Raw genomic sequence first — 10,200 nt, forward strand, 5'->3', positions numbered from 1 at the left:
TTGACTATTTTACTGTCAAATTAGTACTTTAACAACAATTTTAGTTTACTCTGTAAATATTAATGGAAAAGATTATATGCATCCTTGAGAAAGCCCTGAGCACTCGTAGATTTAGGCTGGATTTAGATGTAGGACAGTCGCCATCAGCCACTTCTCTGTTGCTTGGGTCTCAATATGAGCCGTGCCAAGTCTCTTGTTTGGAGCTGGGTCTCAATCTGAGCTGGACCAAATCTGTTTGTTGCCTGGGTCCCAATCTGAGCTGGGTATGGGAAGCGTGAAGCAGCCATGGGGCAGGAGACATCCCTCAAAAGGGCGAGTGTTCAAGCCTCTGCAGCGTTGGGGGGGTGAGGATCTGTGCCCCACCTCTGTTGGCCCCCAGGTCCTCTCCTGATGGCCCTCTGCGGCTGTGCCTGTCTTAGGTTGTCCCTCCCTTGAGGAATCTTACCCGTCATTGGCTAACCAGCCATCCTCTGGGGCCAAGCAGGGTGATGTGAGGTTCAGTTCTGTCTCCTTGGTAGCCTATGCCCCTATGGCCTCCATGCCCAGTACCTGCCTTGGGATCCCCTCGCCTGCTGGCAGGGCCCCGGCATTGATCACATATCTTGGGGAACCCAGGTTTCTTCTCCAGGGAGGATCCAGCTCACCCCATTGTGTGAGAGACGGATCCATGGTACCAGCCACCATGAGGTTTTAACCTCAGCATGAACTGAAAACTCAAGCAACAGCTGTGGGCAATTGAATTGTGACGAGAGGGTCCCTCTTCTCAAATAAGGCAAGAAAGGCCAATATAGAATGCTCAAGCGCCTTCCCAGTGAGGCTTTCCACACAGTGGAAGGGATTAAATCCTTTCATGTCCTTTTAAATTGCTGCCAAACATTCGAAAATTAGATTTTTAATTTTGTTTGGAATAATTGTACAATATGCTGTTGTAAAATATCAAAAATTATAAATGACATTGTAGAATAATACCATGCAAGGATATTCTTTGCTTTAATCCATGATAATTCAATTTCAAACTGGAAGAAATATTTAGTTACTTCATTTTGCCCATCTTAAGAGGCCAAAACCTTCATAACATTTAAAATATATCTTAATTTTTATTTGATAAGGCTTTCCATGCAATTTCAAGTATATTAAATCTGTTTTAAATCATTTAAGAAGAGAATAAATTTCTTGTATTTCTCCGGGCCCTTGGAGCTTTCCAAGAATCATCTCTGTTAAGGCCTTGAAATTTTAATATGGGAAAAGACCATCAAACAAATATCTATATATGATTTAAATATTATAATACATGTTATTATTATCTATTGTTATCTTAAGATATCAATTAGATTTAGAGTAGTTTTTGCATAGAAAATTTTTGGTTGAGATCACAGAATTAATACTCTTTTTTAATTAAACCAATAATAAGCATCTTATTTTGAATTCTTAATCATTAAAGAAAACCCATTTTAACTATATAATTTCTCCTCATTTAATTTCCACTTTGAGCTTTTAAAGCTGGCAAGTCAAATATATTTTGCATGTCCTAGATTAATAACACTTTACATTTCTAAGAAAATACAAGACATAGTCAATTAAGAGCTTCCATTCTGTCCTCTAGATTTTTTATGAGGCAACTTTAAACTTTTACTTTATTTTTATAATTAAGCAAACTTCCACAAAAATTTTGCCACAGGAGTTTGGAGGAAGTTTGTAGCCATTCAAATGCAAGTTACCACATTCCTTAGCTTACTGGGAGAGTGGTCTTCCTTATAGGATTGCCTGGTCTCTCCCTTCCCCCACATCAAGCTTACTTTGGGAGAAGTTTCAACAACAGATCTGGCCACACTTTTTCATGCTTAAAAGATAAAGACAGGTCTTAAATTTTTTCTTTCTTTTTTGCTTTCTGAAGTAGTAACTATCACCCAATTTGGCCAAGATAACACCCAACTTGCAAGTTCTTTTATAACTTTTAAACAAAGCATTAAGTAATCTCATTTTCGGAGAGCAGATGGCTCTGCCCTCTCCTGCCACCTTTGAATTTCTCTGCACCAGAGGCGGTTCCAATGGTGGAGTTTCATTTCTTATTACAGATTTTAAATTCCAAATACAAACTAAGACTTTAATTTGCACAATAAACCACATTCTTTAATCATACAAACCAAAATTCTATAATAAAGTTTACTTTATTTTTATAACCTAATTCTTCCCCATTAGCCTGGCTGAAAAAAGACGTTCCCACCCTGCTTACAGTTCGCGACGCTGCAGCTGGCCGTGGGCTTTGAGTGCGGTGAATTTCCCTCACCTTTTTTCTGGTGAATCTTCCACACCTTTTCTCGGTGTATTTTTCCTCCTTTGCTCTAGGCGAAAAATACCTTCTCCTCCAGAAGCCCCGCGTTGAAGGCGCCAGATATTGGACTCTCTTTCACGCCCGCGTAGAAAGAGTTCCAATTCAGGGTTCAGGTTCTGGAGAAGGGCCGCACACAAATGAAAAGAGACTTGAAGAAATTCAATTTGGCGATTTGGGGGGCCAGGCGGCAGTCCAACTCTAGTGGGAGAACTACTCCTGCTCTGGCCCTGCCATCCCCTTTTATTGAGGCTTTGGGGAACACATCTTAAGCAACATAAACAGAAATTTACATGTAGCCCTTAGGCAGGAAATAACAGAAACTTTCACAGACAAGGTAGATTCTGCTTCAGCTAACAAAATCTCAACTAAAGGTTAGAGTAGGGGTGTCGAACTCAATCAGAGAAGGGGCCAAAATCTAAAATCCAGCCTAAATCGCAGGCCGAATGGTTTACTGAACAGTCATAAACTGACAATGTCATAAACTGACAGCGGAGTGCAGTGATGACAGCGCGGTGCGGGCCACATTGCAAGGCCTGGCGGGCTGGATTTGGCCCGAGGGCCTTGTGTTTGACACATGTGGGTTAGAGCAATTAAGGTTTTTGACCAGCCTTCCTGGCTTCCTGTCAATATCTCTTTTTCAGTGAAACTGATTTGGTTTCCAGCAACTGATGAACAAAAATAGATCCAGCCTCAGAGAGGGCAGGAGAGGGGTAAGAGAGCAACCAAAGAACTTGTATGCATGAATATTAGCATAAACAATGGACATGGACCCTGGGGCCTTGTCCTAGGGGGTGGGAGTGGTGGGGCAGGGTGAGGGTGAGGGTGGAAATGAGACATACGTAATACTTTAAACAATAAAAAAAAATAAATAAATAAAAAATAAAAAAAAATAAAAAAACATTTGCTAAGGAATAACCTTTGTACCAGCCTAGATCAGGAAAGGAGAGGCATGCGTAGTATCGAGAGAATAGTTCATTTCCTGGTGTCCCCCCCCGCCCCCGCCCCCAAGGAAGTACTGCATAAAAGGCCTGCCCACTCCAGGACCCCCAACTGCAGCTGACACCTCACCCACAGCTGTGGCCTTCTACTCACCCTCCGCCACAGCCATGGCTCAGTCACTGGCTCTGAGCCTCCTTTTCCTGGTCCTGGCCTTCTGCATCCCCTGGGCCCAAGGTATCAGGGAAGGGGCCGCCTGGGGTGGATGGGGAGGGGCTGGAGAGGCCTGGCTGGGAGCCTGTAAGCAGCCCCCCGGCGCCCTGTGACCGCCCTCTGCAGGCAGCGATGGAGGGGCGCAGGACTGCTGTCTCAGGTACAGCGTGAAGAAGATTCCTGGCCACTTTGTTAAAGGCTACAGGAAGCAGGAGCCGAGCCTGGGCTGCCCCATCCCGGCTATCCTGTGAGTTGGGTGCCAGGGCGTGGGCGAAGCTGGGTGGGCTGGGCGAGGCGGCCGAGGTCAGGACAGGCTTGCGAATGCCCGAATGCCCCGCTCCAGGTTCTCACCTCGGAAGCGCTCTCAGGCGGAGCTGTGCGCGGACCCGAAGGAGGCCTGGGTGCAGAAGTTGATGCAGCGTCTGGACTCACCACCTGCCCCACAGAAACCACGGAAACCACGCCACAAGAAGGACAAGGCTGGCGAGAAGAGAAAGAGCTCCAAAGGCTCTAAGAGGTAAGGAAGCTGAAGGGACTGGGGGGCAGGGGAGTGAAGAGAGCCTCTGTCAGTCCTTCAAGCCCCTCTTCTCCCTTTCCAGGACTGAAGAGCCGCGGACCCTCCAGACCCCCCGGACCCCCCGAACCCCCCAGACCTCCGAGACGCCCCAGACCCCCCAGACCCCAGAGACCCCCCAAAAACCATAGCCCAGTGCCCGGCCCGGAGCCCAGGGAGCCCCCATCAGCCGCACCAGGATTCGGAGCTCCAACCCAAGGGACGAGAAGAGGACTGGACGACAGGGAGGACTCGGGGGCCCCAGAGCAGTGCTTCTGCCCCCACGCTGGCCTTGCCTCCGCCCTTCTCCTGCTTCAGCTCTCCCTTCTGTACTTGTAGCCCCCGCCCGCCTGCAGGGCTGAGCTGCCCGCCCCAGGCCAGGCCCAGAGAGGCAGAGGAGGCAGAGTGAGAGGAGGCAGCAGGACTGTCCCCTCTGAGGAATGGTCAGCCAGGACCCTGGACCTGACCCTGCTCCCCACTGCACCCACCTCTTCCTTGTAAATATGACGTATAAGCTGAATAAAAAGCTGCTCCGGCTTCCTGCCCAGGTATCTGTTCCTGCACGTTTGTGTCCCCGGGGAAGCCAGTGTCACTAAGGGGGCGAGGGCGTCAGGAGCTCAGGCTGGTGAGTGGTATGTCCTCACCACCACCACCCCGGAGTTTCCTCCTGGCCCAGGTGCCCAGACCTGTGGGCAGTAGAAGGGAAGGGGACGGGTAGGGTGGGACCTGGGCTGCTCTTGGTCTCTGAGAAATTCCTCTCAACGAGAGATGGAGAGCCTGCAGAGATCCCTTCCCTGATTCCATGCAGCACTCTCTCACTCCCCCCCCCCCCTACCCTTCAGAGACTGCCCTCTTTGGCTCACAAACTCCCAAGGACCTCTTGGGAGGGTCCCCAGGAGGGAGGCTGGCACCTGGGCCCACCGACAACACAGGTCTACTGAGATCTACCCTAAGCAGAGTCCCAGCATTCCCTCTCCCAAACCCCCAAACCCCAAAGCCCAGAAGGACTCCCTTCTGCCCCCATCAGTGAGGCGGGCTCCCTGTCCTCTCCTCTTTGTTTGCTGCGACTGTGCGCTCCCCATTCCCATCTGGGCTTCTGGACTCCCTCCGACTCCTTCCTGTTGGGAAAGTCTCCTCCCTTCCCTTCTGTTTCCCTTCCATCAGTCCACACCGAGGACTGGTCTCCGAGGGCAGGCACTTAAAACCCAGGATCCAGATGTAAATCCAGGTTCCCCTCCCAGAGGGCACCTGCCTGGCTCTCCTCTACCTGCTCCTCCCCAGAGAAGACTCCCCCATTCCCTGCGACCCCCGGTGTGGGAGAGGGAGGACCATCGAGGGGCGGGGCAGGACGTGAGGGAAAGAAGGGCCCAGGGCTTGAGAAGGGGCCAGCGCTCTGGCCTAACGGCTCCGTTAGTTGGAGCGATGCCCCCTACACCGAAGGGTCCTGAGTTCCGTTTCCGGTCTGGGAAAAGAACCAGGTTGGGGGCATACATAGGAGAGGCGACTGCTAAGTGTTTCTTTCTCTCCCTCTCTCCCTCCCTCCACCTCCCTCTCTTTCTGAAATTAATAAAAACATATCCTTGGGTGAGGATTTTTTTTTTTTAAAGATCCATATTTTTAATTTTTTTTTTTTTTAAAGAAAGGGGCAAGAAGCTGGAGGTGGCTGTCCCACCACCTTCTCCTTCCCCCAGAGCCTGAGCCACAGCGCTCACCACTTACCACCAAGTTTTATGATGTCTGTGAAGGCAGGGCTCCTCCCTGCCTGTCCTCAGGCAGCAGGTGTGATCACAGTCGACAAACACAGATGTGCAGGAGTGACTGCTTTTTTAAATGTTCTTCCAAGGAACTTGGTTCCCACTCCCACCCCCTGGCCGGAGTGCTGGTGGGAAATAGATCCTGTCTCCCTGGCGGGGCCGTGCCCAAGTCCCAGAGACAAGCCACCAGAGAGGCTTCTCACCGCCCCTCCCCAGCCGCTCACTGGACGCCCACCTCACCGGTGAACGCTGTGGTCCCTGGGGTTCCAGCAGGTCTGGCTCTCCAGGTCCTGGACTCCCAAGCCTTTAGCTCCTTTTTTTTTGGTTTTGTTTGTTTTTTTAGATACAGGAATTCGGTTATGAAAACCACTGCCTGACCTTGGACGTAGTTTCCCCGGACAGATCCCAGAGCCCTGGCTGTCTGGCCCTCCCATCCCCTCCGCTGTCTTAAAAAATCTCCAAAACCCTCCCTGAGTCCAGCCTCGTCAGGGCATAACCTCTTCCCAGACTTGCTTTCGACTTTTATGAAGATAGAAGGGCCTTTGACATCAGGATGTCTCTTCTCTCGGCCCTGCCAAAACCCTTGCTTGTTTTTAAAGAGAAAAGACACTCGCCAAAACCGGTTTGGCTCATTGGATAGAGCGTCAGCCTGTGGACTGAAGGGTCCTGGGGTTCGATTCCGGTCAAGGGCATGTACCTTGGTTGTGGGCACATCCCCAGTAGGAGGTGTGCAGGAGGCAGCTGATCGATGACTCTCTCTCATTGATGTTTCTAGCTCTCTATCTTTTTCCTTTCCTCTCTGTAAAAAATCAATAAAATATATTTTAAAATAAAAAAATAAAAAATAAAGAGAAAAGATACTCATATGCAGAACAGATAAAACTTTGCATCTCACTAAATTATCCTGCCACGCTTGCATGCCTAGTATTTACCGCAAGTCCTGTCTTGAGCAGGCATACCGTCTGTTATTTGTGCCATCAAGAGAATAAGTAGTCACTCTCCTTGTCTGCCTTCCTGTTCTTTCTTCTTTCTGTAAGATGTGTGATTCAAAACACAAACAAACAAAAAATAATACGTACTGTTTATTTATATAGTTTATATCTACACTAATAAAAGGGTAATATGCTAATTAGACCGGGAGACCTTCCACAAGTCCTTCTGGTCAAAGCCATGGTGGTGGGACGGAGGCAGAGGCGGTTAGGGGTGAGCAGGCTGGCAAGGGGGGGCAGTGGGGTGGTCAGGCTGGCAGGGTGTCGGGGGAGACAATTGGGGAAAAGCAAGCCAGCAAGGGAGGCAGTTGGGGGCTATCAGGCTGGGGGGGCAGTTGAGGGCAAGCAGGTTGGCAGGCAGAGTGGATAGTGGCGATCAGGCAGGTGCACAGTTAGGAGCCAGCAGTCCCAGATTGTGAGAGGGATGGCCGACTGCCAGGTGGACATCTCCCGAGGAGGTCCCATATTGGAGAGGGTGCAGGCAAGGCTGAGGGACACCCCTCCCCCCATGCAGAAATATCGTGCATTGGGCCACTAGTACGTAGTTATATAAAGGCTTATTCTGAAGAGTATCCATTTACTGCAACTTTTATCTCAAAGCTACTACTTCTAGGATATTGCTATATGTATAGACGAGAGGCCTGTACACTGGGAGGGGAGTCCCTTAGCCCGGCCTGTGCCTTCTCATAATCTGGGACCCCTCAGGGGATGTCTGACTGCTGCGTGAGGCTGAGGCGGGAGAGGCTCCCACCACTGCCGCTGTGCTCACCAGCCCTGAGCCTGCTTCTGGCTGAGAGGAGTGTCTGCCCCCTGGTGGTCAGTGCATGTCAGAGTGACCAGCCATTCTGCTCTTTGGTTGATTTGCATATTAACCTTTTATTATATAGGATACTTTGTTCATATCTCTGTTTCTTTATCTATTTTAAACAGTACCAACTGACTGCATAGCATTAAAAAAAGGAAAGATACCAACCCTCCTCTCCTATCACTCTATCCTAAAATATAGTTATACCACTATAATTGGATCATGATCAGAATTTACATTATTATGACCATGTAAATGTTCACTGCAGAGTAGGGTACTGCTTTTCATTCTTTCTCTCTCTCTCTCTCTCTCTCTCTCTCTCTCTCTCTCTCTCTCTCTCTTTCTTCCTTCCTTTCTTTTTTTCTTCCTTTCTTTCCCTTCCTTCCTTCCTTCCTTTCCTTCCTTTCCTTCCTTCCTTCCTTCCTTCCTTCCTTCCTTCTTTCTTTCTTTCTTTATTTCTTTCTTTCTTTCTGTGTTTTTTTGTTTGTTAATCCTAAACTGAGGATATTTTTCCATTGATTTTTAGGGAGAATAGAAGAGAGAGGGAAAGACAGAAACATTGATGCCAAAGTAACACATCTATTGGTTGCCTCCTGCACTAGCCCTGATCAGGGGGCTGGCTGGGAAGGAGTCTGCAACCCTTGACCGGAAGCGAACCCAGGACCATTTGGTCTGCAGATTCACACGCTATCCTCTGAGCCAAATGGGCTAGGACCCTTTGTCACTCACTTTTTTATTTTTCTTAAAAGTTCTAATTGTTGCCAAAACGAGTTTGGCTCAGTGGATAGAGCACATATGTCAAACACAAGGCCCGCGGGCCAAATCCAGCCCGCCAGGCCTTGCAATGTGGCCCGCACCGCGCTGTCATCACTGCACTCCGCTGTCAGTTTATGACATTGTCAGTTTATGACTGTTCAGTAAACCATTCGGCCCGCGATTTAGACTGGATTTTAGATTTTGGCCCCTTCTCTGATTGAGTTCGACACCCCTAGGATAGAGCATCGGCCTGCGGACTGAAGGGTCCCAGGCTCAATTCCAGTCAAGGGGATGTATCTTGGTTGCGAGCACATCCCCAGTAGGGAGTGTGCAGGAGGCAGCTGATCGATGTTTCTCTCTCATCGATGTTTCTAGCTCTCTATATCTATCCCTCTTCCTTCCCCTCTGTAAAAAAAAAATAAAAATTTTAATAAAACATTTTTTAAAAAAGAAAAAAGTTCTAATTGTTGCCCTAACCGGTTTGGCTCAGTGGAGAGAGCAGCGGCCTGAGGACTGAAGGATCCTGAGTTCGATTCCAGTTAAGGGCACATGCCTGGGTTGCATGCTTGATCCCCAGTAGGGAGCATGCAGGAGGCAGCCAATCATTGATTTCCTCTAATCACTGATGTTTCTCTCTCTCTCTTCTATCCCTTCCCCTCTGAAATCAATAAAATAACATTATCAGGGCCTCAATATATATATATTGTAATTTAAGATTACTATATTTCCTTACAAGAGGAACGGTTTAACAGATTTTACAGGTGTCAATTCAACCCTTGCTCAAACTGGGCACACATCAAATCTAGCATTATGGGAGTTTTATTCGGAAGTGAACTTAACTATTATTAATACAAACGTCAAGATACTACACAAAACATCCACAGAAACTTCCCCCCCCCCTTTTTTTTTTTTAATTGTTCACAAACATTTCCTACATAATCCAACATACAACAAAGAAATGGTACATCTTTTTCTTTCACTTTGCATACAATGGAAAAACAAGAATATATATATATATATATATATATATATATATATATATATATATATAATTTTTTTACAGAGTTTAACTAATAGACACTAAGCAGGCTGACAGTTTAAATTTGTTGATAAGAAATTATCTAATAAAAAATAATCAGAATGTATTTAGCATCAGTCACTTCCATAACCAAGTATTACTCCAATTAATAAAACTTGCTATCAGGCTGCTGGTATACATTTATGCAATTAATTAATTTTTAGTAGTGCTCCCCACCTTGGTTCTTCACAATTACTAACATAGGAAACTGTTGCAAAGTAGGGGTAAGCATTTACAAAAACAAAATCCCCAGCTGATTATAAGCTTGAGTGCGTATGATGGGATTTCTTCCCAAGCTATGGACGTTCAAACCATCCAGAAATCACCAGAACTGAATTTGCAAAGATTATTTTTTTTGCCTAAGTCCAAGTCCAACAGAGGAGCTGAAAATCAAACTTAGTGTTTAGTTGGGGGTAGGTTGGAGAATTCAGCCATTTGAAAAATGACCATCTTAAAAAAAAAAAAAATGAACACCAAAAATAGGTTCACTAAATTTATTTTAAAAATCATAAAACGTTTCTTACAAAAGAGCATTACATTCTGCACACTGCTCTGAATAGATGCCAGGGACATATGGACTATTATCACTTTTCCTCCCTGTCCCACCCTCCCCCCCCCAATGTCACAGTGACCACAAAGCAAAGTGTTCACAATAATTCCATAGGGGGAATTTTCTAACCACCAACAATGAACACAAATTAAAATTCACTCACTCTGCTGCTGTTTCAAAATTTCAATGTTAGTTTTGCACACTCTCCCCCCTGTTTGTAAGGAACTAGAACAT

At 47.0% G+C, this 10,200-nt stretch overlaps 2 protein-coding genes across 2 annotated transcripts in view; one reads left to right on the forward strand and one right to left on the reverse strand.

Annotated features, from left to right (window-relative positions):
* The window catches only part of LOC311630070 (protein SPATA31F1-like), a 38,480-nt gene that overhangs the window by 12,272 nt on the left and 16,008 nt on the right, over positions 1-10,200 (reverse strand). The window lies entirely within an intron of this gene.
* On the forward strand, positions 3,345-4,581 carry CCL21 (C-C motif chemokine ligand 21). The gene is made up of 4 exons (XM_084898865.1): positions 3,345-3,505; positions 3,608-3,728; positions 3,825-3,998; positions 4,081-4,581. The coding sequence occupies exons 1-4, from the start codon at positions 3,439-3,441 to the stop codon at positions 4,184-4,186; spliced, it is 468 nt and encodes a 155-aa protein (XP_084754991.1). The 5' UTR covers positions 3,345-3,438; the 3' UTR covers positions 4,187-4,581.

Source organism: Pipistrellus hanaki, assembly GCF_964339955.1.
Source record: "Pipistrellus hanaki genome assembly, chromosome: 11".
Taxonomy (NCBI): domain Eukaryota; kingdom Metazoa; phylum Chordata; class Mammalia; order Chiroptera; family Vespertilionidae; genus Pipistrellus; species Pipistrellus hanaki.